Source organism: Apodemus sylvaticus, chromosome 20 (assembly GCF_947179515.1).
Source record: "Apodemus sylvaticus chromosome 20, mApoSyl1.1, whole genome shotgun sequence".
In the NCBI taxonomy this organism is placed as follows: domain Eukaryota; kingdom Metazoa; phylum Chordata; class Mammalia; order Rodentia; family Muridae; genus Apodemus; species Apodemus sylvaticus.
The window spans coordinates 56013210-56031354 of NC_067491.1; the positions used below are offsets into that span (position 1 = coordinate 56013210).

Genomic DNA, 18145 nt, shown 5'->3' on the forward strand with positions numbered 1-18145 from the left:
GACCTTTAAGTTGGAAATCTTCCCTCTCTTCTATACCTATTAATCCTTAGGTTTGGTCTTCTCATTTTGTCCTGGATTTCCTGGATGTTTTGAGTCAGGAGCTTTTTGCATTTTTAATTTTCTTTGTTGTATCAATGCTTTCTATGGTATCTTCTGCATCTGAGATTCTCTCTTCTATCTCTTGTATTCTGTTGTTGATGCTTAGATCCATGACTCCTGACTTCTTTCCTAGGCTTTCTATGTCTAGAGTTGTTTCCCTTTGTGATTTGTTTATTGTTTCTACCTCCACTTTTAGATCCTGGATGATTTTGTCCAATTCCTTCACCTGTTTTGTTGTGTTTTCCTGTAGTTCTTTAAGGGCTTCCCCCTGTTTACTTGTGTTCTCCTGTATTTCTTTAAGGGAGTTATGTCCTTCTTGTAGCCCTCCATTAGCATCATGAGCTGTGATTTTAAATCCAAATCTTGCTTTTCTGGTGTGTTGGGGTTCTAGGATTTGCTGTTGTGGGAGAATTGTGTTCGGATGGTGCCATATTGCCTTGATTTCTTTTAGTAACGGTCCTACATTTACCTTTTGCCATCTGGTTATCTCTGGTGTTAGTTGGTCCTGCTGTCACTGGCTGGTGCTTATCTTTCCTGTGTGCCTGCAAGCCTGTCTCAGCACCCCTGGGTGACTGTTTTTCCCCATGGAACAGTTTGCTGTGGGCCTGCCCAGCTCCTGGGTTCAGGTGGGACCCTTGCAAACTCAAGTGACCCAAGTGACTCGGGTGTTCTCTGTGTTCCTGGCTGCAGCAGCCTGCTCAGTCGCAGGAGTGAAGATGGTGGCCTCGGCTCTAATCTCGGTACTTAATGCAGAGCAGATATCCCCTAGCAGACTAGGTGCCCAGATGGCGGTGGCAGTGCTGCCCAGCTCCTGCGCGCAGGTATAGCCCTGGCAGGCTGTGTCCCAAGCGATTTTATACTGAGGTGATCTCTGTGTCTCTGGCTGGATCTGTCTGCTAGGTCACAGGAGCAAAGATGATGGTGCTTCATTTCTAAAAGTGGGACTTCTTCTAAACGGGGCACTCCCCGCAGGGCAGATGTCCCCTTTTAGGGTAGGTGCACAGATGGCTATGGCACTGCCCAGCTTCTGGGTGCAGGTGGAGCCCTAGCAGGCCATGCCCCAAGTGATCTTTTTTTTTTTTTTTTGGAGTTGTTTTTTTGTTTTGTTTTTGTTTTTTTGTTTTTTTTTTTGAGACAGGGTTTCTCTGTATAGCCCTGGCTATCCTGGAACTCACTCTGTAGACCAGGCTGGCCTCAAACTCAGAAATTCGCCTGCCTCTGCCTCCCAGAGTGCTGGGATTACAGGCATGCGCCACCATCGCCCTGCTCCAAGTGATCTTATACTCGGGTGATCTATGTGTAGCTGAGTGGACCTGTCTGCTCAGTCAAAGGAGTAAGATGGCGGCCGGGTATAGTTGTTAGTCCTAAAGCCACTGTGTGTTTGGTCTGTAATGGTCTTGAGAAATCCTGTGTTTTTATGGCACAGCATGGTTTAATTAACTACTACTGACTTAGTTCCATAGTGTAATTTTTGTAAATGTTGACCTATTTCACCTTCAAAGACAATATATAAAATGCTGTACTTCAAAGTAAGCTCATGTGACATAATAACCAGAATATGCAAACTCCTTAAGACTGTATGTGATATCCATTTAATCTCTGATTACTTGAATCTTCCTTCTCAGGACCCTGTCACTGAGGAATAACATCCTTAGGGAATGGTCCCAGCCATATTTGAAGAATCATTATTTCTGATCAAATCCTTCATTTCTCACTTTATTTCTCACTTCAAGAAATGTCTGTTCTGCTTACTTGTCCTTCCCACTTACTATATGACTCAAATAATTAAGTATCAAGGCAGAAAACAAATTAAGTATAAGTTAAATCAATGTGTTCTGAAACAACATGGAACTTTGTCTCTTACTCTATGGGGAAAAATACATTCAAGGTGAATATATGACCTGTAGGTTTGAAATAGACTTAGTATATTGTATGATTCTTCTTCCAAGCACATGTGAAGCAGTGGCATCCCTGCTGTCTGTCAACAGCTTTGAAGAACCTTTAAGAGCTGCCATATGAAACACTGCAGTTAGAAAGTGTCTTCACAACAAGAACCCAGTGGTAAGACAGCCTCAAAAATGCAAACAAAGTCTGTCTGCTCTTCCTTTCACAAGTGATTAGCATCCGGAATACATAAAGATGGGACATAATGAGAGCACACTACTTCCTCATGTCTTCCAGTATCTAAGACCGAGCAGAGGTGAAAACAGTTCCTCACACAGACAAACATAACACACACCTATGTGCCTCTTTTATGGCTGTGAATGACTGGGTGGAGGAGAGCACATTTATACCCCCTGGTTCCCTTAGGCAAAGGTTGCACTGTGCTGTATTCACCCATTCATTAAGCTTGCAAAAGTACTGAGAAGATATGAAAAATAACAAACATAGGATACAAAGTTTTTTTTTTAAAGGTTCAAACTTCTACTGACAGAGAAAGTACAGCTTACATCCACATGGGATTCTATACCAACAAACTAAGGACAGAAAACATGCAGAAAATAAATGCAACAAATTAGCTCAGCTTTTATAGCAACAGAATCCTCTTCAAGAGGAATTCAAATCTACCTACTGTGGCCATTATGGAAATTAGTATAATATTGGATCAGAAATTACAATTCAAACTATGTGGTCCCTCTTTACCACTCTAGGGCCTGTAACCAACCTGTGTAACTCACCATCCTACAGTTTCATGCACATTTATGACCCTATAATCCAGGATAGTCAAGATATGAAAATCACACAAGTGGCATAATTAGATAGATGAACAAGAAATAGGAGATATATATTCTGCCAAAGCAACTGTGGGATTCACCCACTTAATGTAATGTTTGAATATGTTTTCTCTGATATCCATAATGATTCATGAAAGAAGCAAATTTACACTCATTCAGAGACTCTATATTAGGAAATGGTTTTCTGCACACTATCCAAACAAAAGTTCTTTTTATAGGCAAAGTTTTTTTTAAAAAGAAGAGATTGAATATGGAAACAAGATATGAAACCTAGCTGTTACCCAGCAATAGAAACAAGTCTGGAGGAAATCCCCATTCTGGATAAAGAAATATTTCATTAGAAGACACTAAACATAGGAATTGAATGACAGACAAAGTGACCAAGGTTCCTGAACTCAGTTTTATTGTGAATGTCAGTATCAGTATGGGTATTGGACTGAGTGGCTGTTGAGTCACTGTAAGTCATAAATTTTCTATAAATTTCATGGTGACCTTCTCACCCTTCATCTTATTGTGAAAGCTCTGAGGAAATCTACTAGAATCTTTGAAAATTGTATTCATGCAAATGGATGTTGACACAGGCTGGGGACCAATGTTGCTCAAGAGAATATTGTCCTTGGGGCATTCATGTCATGGACATGAAAGAAATTATGGCACCCAGGGCTGGAGTGCATGGCCTTCATAACATGTTTTCTTACTAGTCTTGAAAAATATTGCAGAACTCATATCCAGATCCCGAGGCCAGAATATTTCAGATGTATCTAGGGAGTATGACACAATATTGTATAAGGGAACTAGGGGGTATAAATGTGCTCTCCTCCACCAAGTCATTCACAGTCATAAAAGAGGCACATAGGTGTGTGTGTTATGTTTGTCTGCATGAGGAACTGTTTTCACCTCTGCTCAGTCTTAGATACTAGAAGACATGAGGGAGCAGTGTGCTCTCATTGTGTCCTTATTGCTTCTGAAGCTTTCTCTCATCTTGTGCGGTTTGACAGACATCAGCTGCTTTTGGAGAATAAAGTACAATGAAGATGATGATGGAGATATGAGAACTGACTGTTACTTTTTTCTTTTCCTGTCTCCGGAATTTGTAGATGAAAATTTTTATAACACTCTCATTGATTTTAGGTAAATCACTAGCTTCTCCATTTCCTCCATAAATGTCCTGAATAAGAAAACTGTCATGTTCTTCCATCTATAACTATGAGTTACAGATAATTTTCTCTTTTTAAAATCTTTATTTTAATATTTTCAAATGCATTTCATTGTAGTGTATATTTGTTATATTAGACTTCATTTCACTGAGATGTAAGGTAAGAGATCCTGCCTCCTCATGAATCTCCTTATGTTGAGTGTTGTCATTGCACAGTGTCTGATGATCTGACATGAAAACAGAATCCACATTCTGGCATGAGATTAGTATAAAGAGGCTGCATCACAGTATCTTCATCTTTCTGGCAAGGATTCCCTAATTCAATTTTTTGCACTTAGATGCACTATCATATCATCTGCAAATAAAGATACATTGACTTCTTTCTTTCCATTATGTATCTCCTTGTTTTATTAATTGTCTTATTTCTCTAGCTAAAACTTCAAGTGCTATATTGCACAAATATGGTGAAATATGATGAAAGTGAGAAACGTTGTCTTATTCGTGAATTTACTGGAATTGCTTTGTGATTCTCTCCACTTAACACTATGTTGGCTATAGGCTTAGTCTAATCTGGCTTTATTATTTTTTACATATGTCCCTTATTTCCTTAATTGGTCTAAGACATTTATGAGAAAAAGGTGTTAAATTTTGTAAAATAATTTTTAGCATGAGCTGATTACGTTTTTTTTTTTAAGTTTGTTTTTATGGTGGATGGCATTGATGTATATCTGGGTCTTCAGGATAAAATTTTCACTTTTCTCAAGAACCGCCAGATTGATTTTCAGACTGATTTTACTAGCTTGCAGTCCTACCAGCAATGGAGGAGTGTTCCTGTTTCTCCACATCCTTGCCAGAATCTGCTGTCACCTGAATTTTTGAACTTAGCCATTCTGACTGGTATGGGGTGGAATCTCAAGGTTGTTTGGATTTGCATTTCCCAGATGACTAAAGATGTTGACCATTTCTTTAGGTGCTTCTCAGCCATTTGGTATTCTTTAACTGTGAATTCTATGTTTAGCTCTGTCCCCCATTTTTTTCAATAGGGTTATATGGTTCTTTGAAATCTAACTTCTCGAGTTCTTTGTTTATTTTGGATATTAGCCCTCTATCAGATGTTGGATTGGTAAAGATCTTTTCCAAATCTCTGGGTTTCCATTTTGTCCTATTGACAGTGTCCTTTGCCTTACAGAATCTTTGCAATTTTATGAGGTCCCGTTTGTTGATCGTTGATCAGATTGTTGGTTGTTATTCTGTTCAGGAACTTTCCCCCTGTGCCGATGTGCTTAAGGGTCTTCCTCATTGTCTCTTCGATTAAATTTGGTGTATCTGGTTTTATGCGGATGTCCTTGATCCACTTGGAGTTGAGCTTTGTACAAGGAGATAAGAATGGATCAGTTTACATTTTTGTACATTTTGATCACCAGTTGAACTAACATCATTTGTTGAAAATGCTGTCTTTTTTCCCACTGGATGGTTTTAGCACCTTTGTCAAAGATCAAGTGACCATAGGTGTGTGGGTTCATTTCTGGGTATTTAATTCTATTTTGTTGATCTACTTGACAGTCACTGTACCGATACCATGCAGTTTTTATCACTACCTCTCTGTAGTACAGTTTCAGGTCAGGGATGGTTATTCCCTCCAGAAGTTCTTTTATTGTTGAGTATAGTTTTCACTATCCTGGTTTCTTTTGTTATTCCAAGAAAATTAGAGAATTACTCTTTCTAACTCTATGAAGAATTGAGTTGCATTTTTGATGGGAATTGCATTGAATTTGTCTCTTGCTTTTGGAAAGAAAGCCAGTTTTGCTATATTAATTCTAATAATCCATCTTCTGAGGTTTCTTTAAATTCTTTCTTCAGAGACATAAAGTTATTATTGTATAGACCTTTCACTTGTTTGCTTAGAGTCACACCAAGCTACTTTATATTGTTTGTGGTCATTGTGAAGGGTGTTGTTCCCCTAATTTCTTTCTTAGCCCACTTATCCTTTGAGTATAGGAAGGCTTCTGATTTGTTTGAGTTAATTTTATATCTGGCTACTTTGCTGAAGTTATTTATCAGCTTTCAGAGTTCACTGGTGGAATTTTTTGGGTCACTTCAGTATACTATCATATTGTCTGCAATAATGATATTTTTACTTCTTCCTTTTAAATTTGCATCCCTTTGATTCCCTTTTGTTGTCTAATTGCTCCGGCTAGAACTTCAAGTACTATACTATCTTAAATAGATAGGGAGAGTTGGCAGCCTGTCTAGTCTGGCTAAGGGTTTATCTATCTTGTTGATTTTCTCAAAGAACCAGCTCCTGTTATAGTTGATTCTTTGTATAGTTCTTTTGGATTCTACTTGACTGATTTGAGCCCAGAGTTTTATTTTTTCCGGCCATCTACTCCTTTTGGGTGCATTTACTTCTTCTTCTTCTTCTTCTTCTTCTTCTTCTTCTTCTTCTTCTTCTTCTTCTTCTTCTTCTTCTTCTTCTTCTTCTTCTTCTTCTTCTTCTTCTTCTTTTTAAAATATTTTTATTTTCTATATTCTTTGTTTACATTCCAAATGATTTTCCCCTTTCCCAGATCCCCCCTCCCCATATGTCCCATAAACCTTCTTCTCTCCATCCCTTCTCCAATCACCTCCCTCCTTTTTCTCTGTCCTTATATTCCCTTCCAATGCTAGATCGATACTTCCAGGATCAGGACCCTCTCCATACTTCTTCATGGGAGTCATTTGTTATGCAATTTGTGCCTTGGGTATTCAGGGCTTCTGGGCTAATTAATATCCACTTATCAGAGATTGCATTCCATGTGTATTCTTTTGTGACTGGGTTACCTCACTTAGGATGATATTTTCCAGATCCAACCATTTGCCTAAAAATTTTGTGAATTCATTGTTTCTAATTGCTGAGTAGTATTCCATTGTATAAATATACCACATTTTTGAATCCATTCCTCCTTTGAGGGGCATCTGGGTTCTTTCCAGCTTCTGGCTATTATAAATAAGGCTGCTATGAACATAATGGAGCATGTGTCTTTATTGCATGCCGGGGAATCCTTTGGGTATATGCCCAGGAGAGGTATAGCAGGGTCCTCTGGAAGTCTCATGTCCAGTTTTCTGAGGAACCTCCAGACTGATTTCCACAGTGGTTGTACCATCTTACAGGCCCACCAGCAGTGGAGGAGTGTTCCTCTTTCTCCACATCCTCGCCAACACCTGCTGTCTCCTGAGTTTTTGACCTTAGCCATTCTGACTGGTGTAAGGTGAAATCTCAGGGTTGTTTTGATCTGCATTTCCCTAATGACTAATGATGTTGAACACTTCTTAAGGTCCTCTCAGCCATCCGAATTTTTTCAGGTGAAATTTCTTTGTTAAGATCTGTACCCCATTTTTTAATAGGGTTATTTGGTTCCCTGGGGTCTAACTTCTTGAGTTCTTTGTATATATTGGATATTAGCCCTCTATCAGATGTGGGGTTGGTGAATATCCTTTCCCAATTTGTTGGTTGCCGTTTTGTCCTTTTAACAGTGGCCTTTGCCTTACAGAAACTTTGTAATTTTATGAGGTCCCATTTGTCAATTCTTGATCTTAGAGCATAAACTATTGGTGATCTGTTCAGGAACTTTTCCCCTGTGCCCATGTCCTCAAGGGTCTTCCCCAGTTTCTTTTCTATTAGTTTCAGTGTGTCTGGTTTTACATGGAGGTCCTTGATCCACCTGGAGTGAAGTTTAGCACATGGAGATAAGAATGGATCAATTCGCATTCTTCTGCATGCTGACCTCCAATTGATCCAGCACCATTTGTTGAAAAGGCCCTCTTGTTTCCACTGGATTTTTTGGTTCCTTTGTCGAAGATCAAGTGACCATAGGTGTGTGGATTCATTTCTGCATCTTCAATTCTATTCCATTGGTCCACTTGTCTGTCACTGTGCCAATACCACGCAGTTTTTAACACTATTGCTCTGTAGTATTGCTTGAAGTCAGGGATATTGATTCCCCAGAATTTCTTTTGTTGTTGAGAATAGTTTTAGCTATCCTGGGTTTCTTGTTATTCCAGATGAATTTGCAATTTGCTTTTTCTAACTCTGTGAAGAACTGAGTTGGGATTTTGATGGGTATTGCATTGAATCTGTAGATCGCTTTTGGCAAGATGGCCATTTTAACTATATTAATCCTGCCGATCCATGAGCATGGCAGATTTTTCCATTTTCTGAGGTCTTCTTCGATTTCCTTCTTCAGAGACCTGAAGTTCTTGTCATATAGATCTTTCACTTGTTTGGTTAGAGTCACACCAAGATACTTTATATTGTTTGTGGCTATTTTGAAGAGTGTCATTCCCCTAACTTCTTTCTCAGTCTGCTTATCCTTTGAGTATAGGAAGGCAACTGATTTTCTTGAGTTGATTTTATAACCAGCCACTTTGCTGAAGTTGTTTATCAGCTGTAGGAGTTCTCTGGAGGAGGTTTTCGGGTCACTTAAGTAGACTATCATGTCATCTGCAAATAGTGATAATTTGACTTCTTCCTTTCCAATTTGTATCCCCTTGACCTCCTTATGTTGTCTAATTGCTCTAGTTAGAACTTCAAGTACTATATTGAAAAGATATGGAGAGAGAGGACAGCCTTGTCTAGTCCCTAATTTTAGTGGGATTGCTTCAAGTTTCTCTCCATTTAGTTTGATGTTGGCTACCAGTTTGCTGTATATTGCTTTTATGATGTTTAGGTATGGGCCTTGAATTCCTGTTCTTTCCAATACTTTTAGCATGAAAGGATGCTGGATTTTGCCAAATGCTTTTTCAGCATCCAATGAAATGACTATGCGGTTTTTTCTTTGAGTTTGTTTATGTAGTTGATAGCATTGATGGATTTCCTTATACTGAACCATCCCTGCATCCCTGGGATGAATCCTATTTGATCATGGTGGATGATTGTTTTGATGTGTTCTTGGATTTGATTGGCAAGAATTTTATTAAGTATTTTTGCATCAATATTCATAAGAGAAATTGGCCTGAAGTTCTCTTTCTTTGTTGGATCTTTGTGTGGTTTTGGTATCAGCGTAATTGTGGCTTCATAGAACGAGTTGGGTAGAGTTCCTTCTGTTTCTATTTTGTGGAATAGTTTGAAGAGTATTGGTGTTAGGTCTTCTATGAAGGTCTGATAGAACTCTGCACTGAAGCCATCTGGTCCCGTGCTTTTTTTGGTTGGGAGACTTTCTATGACCCTTTTTATTTCTTCAGGTGTTATGGGACTGTTTAGTTGATCTATTTGATCCTGATTTAGTTTTGGTGTCAGATATCTGTCTAGGAAACTATCCATTTCCTCCAGATTCTCCAGTTGTGTTGAGTATAGGCTTTTATAGTAGGATCTAATGAGTTTTTGAATTTCCTCAGTTTCTGTTGCTATATCTCCCTTTTCATTTCTAATTTTGTTAATTTGGATACTGCCTCTCTGCCCTTTGGTTAGTCTGGCTAAGGGTTTATCTATCTTGTTGATTTTCTCAAAGAACCAGCTCCTGGATTCGTTGATTCTTTGTATGGCTCTCTTTGTTTCTACTTGACTGATTTCGGCCCTGAGTTTGATGATTTCCTGCCTTCTAGTCCTCCTGGGTGAAATAGCTTCTTTTTGTTCCAGGGCTTTCAGGTGTGTCAGTAAGCTGTTAGTGTATGCTCTCTCCATTTTCTTTTTGGAGGCACTCAGGGCTATGAGTTTTCCTCTTAGCACTGCTTTCATTGTGTCCCATAGATTTGGGTATGTTGTGCCATCATTTTCATTAAGTTCTAAAAAGTCTTTAATTTCTTTCTTTATTTCTTCCTTGACCAAGGTATCATTGAGTAGAATATTGTTCAGTTTCCACGTGTATGTGGGTTTTCTGTTGTTTTTGTTGCTATTGAAGACCACTTTTACTCCATAGTGATCTGATAGGAGGCATGGGATTAGTTCGATCTTCTTATATTTGTTGAGGTCTGTCTTGTGACCAATTATATTGTCGATTTTGGAGAAGGTACCATGAGGTGCTGAGAAAAAGGTATATTCTTTTGCTTTAGGATAGAATGTTATATATATATCTGTTAAATCTAATTGGTCCAAAGCTTCAATTAGTTTCATTGTGTCCCTGTTTAGTTTCTGTTTTCCTGATTGGTCCATTGAGGAAAGTGCAGTGTTGAAGTCACCCACAATTATTGTGTTAGGTGCAATGTGTGCTTTGAGCTTTAATAAAGTTTCTTTTATGAAAGAGGGTGCCCTTGCATTTGGAGCATAGATGTTCAGGATTGAGAGTTCTTCTTGTTGTATTTTTCCTTTGACCAGCAAGAAGTGTCCCTCAGAGTCTCTTTTGATGACTTTGGGTTGAAAGTCAATTTTATCTGATATTAAAATGGCTACTCCAGCTTGTTTCCTGAGACCATTTGCTTGTAAAATTGTCTTCCAGCCTTTTACTCTAAGGTAGTGTTTGTCTTTGACCCTGAGGTGTGTTTCCTGTAAGCAGCAAAATGTAGGGTCCTGTTTACGTATCCAGTCGGTTAGTCTATGTCTTTTTATTGGGGCATTGAGTCCATTGATGTTAAGAGATATTAAGGAATAATGATTGTTACTTCCTGTCATTTTTGACGTTATTTTTTAAATTTGATTGGTTAACTTCTTTTGGGTTTGATGAAAGTTTACTATCTTGTTTTTTCCAGGGTGAAGTTTCCCTCCTTGTATTGGTGTTTTCCTCCTATTATCCTTTGTAGTGCTGGGTTTGTGGATAGATATTGGGTAAACTTGGTTTTGTCATGGAATATCTTAGTTTCTCCATCTATGGTGATTGAGAGTTTTGCTGGATATAGTAGTTTTGGCTGGCATCTGTGTTCTCTTAGAGTCTGCATGAGATCTGCCCAGGATCTTCTAGCCTTCACAGTCTCAGGTGAAAAGTCTGCTGTGATTCTGATAGGTCTTCCTTTATATGTTACTTGGCCTTTTTCTCTTACTGCCTTTAATATTCTTTCTTTGTTTAGTACATTTGGTGTTTTGATTATTATGTGACGGGAAGTATTTCTGTTCTGGTCCAGTCTGTTTGGAGGTCTGTAGGCTTCTTGTATATTCATGGGCATCTCTCCCTTTAGGTTAGGGAAGTTTTCTTCCATAATTTTATTGAAGATATTTGCTGGCCCTTTAAGTTGTAAATCTTCACTCTCATCTATGCCTATAATCCTTAGGTTTGGTCTTCTCATTGTGTCCTGGATTTCCTGGATATTTTGGGTTATAAGCTTTTTGCATTTTGCATTTTCTTTAACTGTTGAGTCCATGGTTTCTATGGAATCTTCAGCATCTGAGATTCTTTCTTCTATCTCTTGTATTCTGATGTTGATATTTGCATCTATGTCCTCTGATTTCTTCCCAAGGCTTTCTATCTCCAAAGTTGTCTCCCTTTGAGTTTTCTTAGTTGTTTCTACTTCTGATTTTAGATCCTGGATGGTTTTGCTTAGCTCCTTCACTTGCTTGTTTATGCTTTCCTGTAATTCTTTAAGAGATTTTTGTGTTTCCTCTTTCATGACCTCAGCCTGTTGACCAAAGTTCTCCTGTATTTCTTTAAGTGTTTTTTGTGTTTCCACATTATTGGCTTTTGTATTCTCCAGGATTTCTTTCAATGATTTTTGTGTTTCCCTTGCAAGGGCTTCTAACTTTTGATCCATTTTCTCCTGAATTTCTTTAAGTATGTCCTTCATGTGTTCCTGTACCAGCATCATGACCAGTGATTTTAAATCCAAATCTTGTTTTACTGGTGTGATGGGGTATCCAGGACATGCTGGTAAAGGAGAATTGGGTTCAGATGTTGCCATATTGCCTTGATTTCTGTTTGTGACGTTCCTGCGTTTGCCTTGTGCCATCTAGTTCTCACTGGTGTTAGTTGGTCTTGTCAATGCTGGATTCACCAGTGCAAGCTGCCCCTTCTCAGGTGGCCTCAGGTGCACAGCTTACCTCCTGCACTGCCTGGATACAGGGTGCTGTTGCCCAGGCTGTTCAGATCCCGAAGCAGACACCTGAAGGCTCCCGCTGGGACCTGCTGGATTCACCAGAGCACACTGACTCCTCCCAGCTGGCCTCCTGGAAGCCCCTCTTGCCTCTTGCAGGACCTGGAGATGTGGAGTTGCCACCCAGGCTGATCTGGATCCGGAAGTGGAGAGATCTGAGTGCTCCCCCCAGAGGCCTCAGGACTGGAACCTAAGCTCAGTGCCACTGGAGCAAGCTGTGCGCTCCCAGACTGCCTCTGGGTGTACACCAGGACTCCAGCACTTCCTGGAGACCGAGTGCTGTGGCCCAGGCTGTTCAGATCCCAAAGCAGACACCTGAAGGCTCCTGCCTAGGCCTGCTGGATTCGCCAGAGTACACTGACTTCTCCCAACTGGCCGCCCAGAAGCCCCACATTTACTTCTTTTTGTTCTAGAGCTTTCAGTTGTGCTGTCAAGCTGCTAGTGTATGCTTTCTCCAGTTTCTTTTTGGGGAACTCAGAACTATGAGTTTTCCTCTTAGCCCTGCTTTCATTGTGCCCCCTAGATTTGGGTATGTTGTGCCTTTATTTTCCTTAAATTCTAAAATATCTTTAGTTCCTTTCTTTATTTTTTCATTGACCAAGTTATCATCGAGTAGAACGTTATTCATCATTCATATGTTTGTGGGCTTTCTGTTGTTTTTGTTACTTTGAAGTCTATTTTTCCAATTTGTTTTATAGTGAATTACATTGATGGATTCTCATATATTGATTCACCCCTACATCGCTCAAATTAAGCCTATTTGATCATGGTGGAGGATGTTTTAGTTGTGTTCTTGGATTTTGTTTGGAAATGTTTTATGGAGTACTTTTGCATCCATATTGATAAATGAGATTAGTCTGAAATTCTTTCTTTGTTGATTCTTTTTTTGGTTAGGGTATCAGTGTGACCCTGACCTCAGAGAGTTAATTTGACAATGTTATTTCTGTTTCTATTTTGTGGAATAGTTTGAGGAATATTGGTATTAGCACTTTTTTGAAAGTTTGGTAGAATTTTCTGCTAAAACCATCTGTTCATGGGCTTTTCTTAGTTGGAAGACTTTTAATTACTGATTTTGTTTCCTTAGGTGTTATCAGACAGTTAATATAGTTTACATGATCTTGATTTAACTTTGTTAATTGGTTTCTGTACAGAAAAACCACCCCTTTCATTTAGATTTTCCAATTTGGTGGAGTACAAGGTTCAGAAGTAAGACCTAATAAATTTTTTAATTTCCACAGTTTCTGTTGTTATCTCTCCCCTTTTATTTCTTTTTTTTATTCGATATATTTTTTTATTTACATTTCAAATGATTTCCCCTTTTCTAGCTCCCCACTCCCCAAAAGTCCTGTAAGCCCCCTTCTTTCCCCCTGTCCTCCCACCCACCCCTTCCCACTTCCCCATTCTGGTTTTGCTGAATACTGCTTCACTGAGTCTTTCCAGAACAAGGGGCCACTCCTCCTTTCTTCTAGTACCTCATTTGATGTGTGGATTATGTTTTGGGTATTCCAGTTTTCTAGGTTAATAACCACTTATTAGTGAATGCATACCATGATTCACCTTTTGCGTCTGGGTTACCTCACTTAGTATGATGTTCTCTGTCCATCCATTTGCCTAAGAATTTCATGAATTCATTGTTTCTAATGGCTGAATAGTACTCCATTGTGTAGATATACCACATTTTTTGCATCCACTCTTCTGTTGAGGGATACCTGAGCGTATGCTCTAAGATCAAGAATTGGCAAATGGGACCTCATAAAATTACAAAGTTTCTGTATGGCAAAGGACACCATCAAGAGGACAAATCGGCAACCAACAAATTGGGAAAAGATCTTCACCAATCCTACATCAGTTAGAGGGCTAATATCCAATATATATAAAGAACTCAAGAAGTTGGACTCCAGAAAACCGAACAACCCTATTAAAAAATGGGGTACAGAGTTAAACAAAGAATTCTCACCTGAAGAACTTCGGATGGCGGAGAAGCATCTTAAAAAATGCTCAACTTCATTAGTCATTAGGGAAATGCAAATCAAAACAACCCTAAGATTTCATCTTACACCAGTCAGAATGGCTAAGATTAAAAATTCAGGAGACAGCAGGTGTTGGAGAGGGTGCGGAGAAAGAGGAACACTCCTCCACTGCTGGTGGGGTTGCAAATTGGTACAACCACTCTGGAAAGCAGTCTGGCGGTTCCTCCGAAAACTGGGCACCTCACTTCCAGAAGATCCTGCTATACCACTCCTGGGCATATACCCAGAGGATTCCCCACCATGTAATAAGGATACATGCTCTACTATGTTCATAGCAGCCCTATTTATAATTGCCAGATGCTGGAAAGAACCCAGGTATCCCTCAACAGAAGAGTGGATACAAAAAATGTGGTATATCTACACAATGGAGTACTATTCAGCCATTAGAAACAATGAATTCATGAAATTCTTAGGCAAATGGATGGAGCTAGAGAACATCATACTAAGTGAGGTAACCCAGACTCAAAAGGTGAATCATGGTATGCACTCACTAATAAGTGGTTATTAACCTAGAAAACTGGAATACCCAAAACATAATCCACACATCAAATGAGATACAAGAAGAAAGCAGGAGTGGTCCCTGGTTCTGGAAAGACTCAGTGAAACAGTATTTGGCAAAACCAGAACGGGGAACTGGGAAGGGGTGGGAGGGAGGACAGGGGAAGAGAAGGGAACTTACGGGACTTTCGGGGAGTGGGGGGGGGCTAGAAAAGGGGAAATCATTTGAAATGTAAATAAATTATATCGAATAAAAAAAAAGAATAAAAAAAAATTCAGGAGACAGCAGGTGTTGGAGAGGGTGTGGAGAAAGAGGAACACTCCTCCACTGCTGGTGAGGTTGCAAATTGGTACAACCACTCTGGAAATCAGTCTGGCGGTTCCTCTGAAAATTGGCCACCTCACTTCCAGAAGATCCTGCTATACCACTCCTGGGCATATACCCAGAGGATTCCCCACCATGTAATAAGGATACAAGCTCTACTATGTTCATAGCAGCCCTATTTATAATTGCCAGATGCTGGAAAGAATCCCCTTTTATTTCTAATTTTGTAATTTGGATATTGTCTCTGTGCCTTTTAGATAGTTTTACTAAGGGTTTGTTTATTGTTTTGATTTTCTCAATGAACCATTTCTTCAATTTCTGTTTTTGTATCCCTCTTTCCTTTCTGATTTTGTTAATTTGGATACTGTCTTTATGCCCTCTGTTTAGTCTGGCTAAGGGTTTATGTATCTTGTTGATTTTCTCATAGAGCCAGTTCCTGGTTTTGTTGATTCTTTGTATAGTTCTTTTTATTTTTCATTGGTTGATTTCTGCCCTGAGTTTGGTTATTTCCTGCCATCTACTCCTCTGGGGTGCATTTGCTTCTTTTTTTTCTAGAGCTTTCAGATATTCTGTCAAGCTGCAAGTGTATGCTCTCTCCAGTTTCTTTTTGGAGTCACTCAGAGTTATGAGTTTTCCTCTTAGCACTGCTTTCATTGTGTCCCATAAGTTCATATGTTTTACCTTCATTTTCATTAAATTCTAAGAAAGCCTTTAATTTCTTGATTTCTCCCTTGACCAGGTTATCATAGAATGTTGTTCAGCTTCCATGTGTACGTGGGCTTTCTGCTGTTTTTGTTATTATTGATGACCAGCCTAAGTCAGTGGTGATTTCATAGGATGCATGTGATTATTTCAATCTTCTTATATATGTTGAAGTCTGTATTGTGTCCAATTATATAGTCCATTTTGGAGAAGGTACCATGAGGTGCTGAGAAGAAGACATATTCTTTTATTTAGAATGCAATGTATAGATATTTGTTAAATCCACCTGGTTCATAATTTGTTACTTTCACTGTGTCTCTTTTATCTTTTGTTTCCACAATCTGTCCTTTGATGAGAGTGGGGTGTTGAAGTCACTCTTATTGTGTGAGGTACAATATGTGTTTTGAACTTTTGCAAAGTTTTTTTTTTTATGAATGTGGGTGCCTTTATATTTGGAGCATAGATGGTCATAATTGAAAGTTCTTCTAGGTAGATTTTTCCTTTGATGGATATGAAGTGTCCTTCCTTGTCTTTTTGGATGACTTTTGGTTGAAATTCAATTTTATCTGATATTAGAATGGCTTCTCCAGCTTGTTTTGTGGGACCCTTTGCTTGGAACACTGTTTTTCAGCCCTCTACTCTGAGCTAGTGTTTGTCTTTGACACTGAGGTGCATTTTCTGAATGCAGCAAAATGCTGGGTCCTGTTTACATATCCAGTCTGTTTGTCTATGTCTTTCTATTGGAGAATTTAGTCCATTGATATTAAGAGATATTAAGGAACAGTGATTGTTGCTTTCTGTTATTTTTGTTGTTATTTTTATTTTTATTTTTTATATTATATATTTTTATTTTCTATATTGTTTGTTTACATTCCAAATGATTTCCCCTTTCCCAGTTCCCTGCTCCCCATATGTCCCATAAACCTTCTTCTCTCCACCCATTCTCCAATCACCTCTCTCCCTTTTCTCTGTCCTGGTACTCCCCTCCAATGCTGGATCAAGCCTTTCCAGGTTCAGGACCCTCTCCTTACTTCTTTATGGGAGTTATTTCTTATGCTAATTGTTCCTTGGCTTTTCAGAGCTTCTGGACAAATTAATATCCACCTATCAGAGATTGCATTCCATGTGTATTCTTTTTTAAAAAATTTGTGTGGCTATCTCCTTTTGGGTTTGTTGATAGAATCTTTTTGTTGTTATTTTTGTTATTTTTGGTTTTTTTGAGACAGGGTTTCTCTGTATACCCGTGGCTGTCCTGGAACTCACTCTGTAGACCAGGCTGGCATCAAACTCAGAAATCTACCTGCCTCTGCCTCCTGAGTGTTGAGACTAAAGTTGTGTGCCACCACTGGTCAACTTTGCTGAAAGAATCTTACTTTCTTGCTTTTTCTCGGGTGCAGTTTCCCTCCTTGTGTTGTTGTTTTCTGTCTATTATTCTTTGAAGGACTGGATTTGTGGAAAGATATTGTGTAAATTTGGTTTTGTCATGGAATATTTTGGTTTCATCATCTATGGTAATTGAGATTTTTGCAGGGTATAGTAGATTGGGCTGGCATTTGTGTTCTCTGAGGGACATGAGATCTGCCTAGCATCTTCTGGCTTTCAGAGCCTCTGTTCAGAAGTCAGGTACAATTCTGATAGGACTGCTTTTATATGTTACTTGACCTTTCCCCCTTACTGCTTTTAATATTCTTTCCTTTTTTGTGTGCATTTGGTGTTTTTAATATTATGTTATAAGAGGAAGTTATTTTCTGGTCCAATCTATTTGGAGTTCCATAGGCTTCTTTTATGTTTATGTGAATCTCTTTCTTTAGGTTAGGGTTATTTTCTTCTATAATTTTGTTGAAGATATTTCCTGGCTCTTCAAGTTGGGAATCTCCACTCTCTTCTATAGCTATTATCCATAGGTTTGGTATTCTCACTGTGTCCTGGATCTCCTGGATGTTTTGGGTTAGGAGCTTTTGGCATTTTGCATTTTCTTTGACCGCTGTGTCAATGTTTTCTATGGTATCTTCTGTGCCTGAGATTCTCTCTTCTATCTCTTGTATTCTGTTGGTGATGCTTGCATTCCTTTATTGTTTCTATTTCCATTTTTAGATTGTGGATAGTTTTGTTCAATCTTTTACCTGGTAGGTTTTGTTTTCCTGTAATTCTTTAAGGGATTTTTTTTTTTTTTTTGTGTTTCCTCTTTAAGGGCTTCTACCTGTATACCTGTGTTGTGATATATTTCTTTAAGGGAGTTATTTATGTCCTTCTTAAAGTCCTCTATCAGCATCATGAGATGTGATTTTATTTATTTATTTATTTTTATTGACTATTTTCTTTACTTAGATTTTAAATAAAAAATCCTTTCCTAGTTTCCCTCCTGAAAGCCCCCCCTATACCACCCCTCCCCCTGATCACCAACCCACCCACTTCTGCTTCCCTGTTCTGGTATTCCCCTCTACGAGATGTGATTTTAAATCAGAGTTTTTATTTTCTGGTGTGTTGGGGTTTCCCGGGTTCTCAATCATGGGAGAACTGGGTTCTGATGATGCCGAGTAGCCTTGGTTTCTGTTGCTTATGTTCTTGTCCTTGCCTTTTGCCATCTGGTTGTCTCTGGTGTTAGCTG

General features: G+C 38.9%; 1 protein-coding gene across 1 annotated transcript in view; it reads left to right on the forward strand.

Moving 5' to 3' along the window:
- Positions 1-683: 683 nt before the first annotated feature.
- The window catches only part of LOC127670583 (vomeronasal type-2 receptor 116-like), a 48723-nt gene continuing 31261 nt past the window's right edge, over positions 684-18145 (forward strand). The window contains exons 1-2 of the mRNA XM_052165080.1: positions 684-920; positions 3748-3965. Coding sequence (XP_052021040.1) covers positions 684-920; positions 3748-3965 — 455 coding nt within the window. The remainder of the gene's footprint in view (positions 921-3747; positions 3966-18145) is intronic.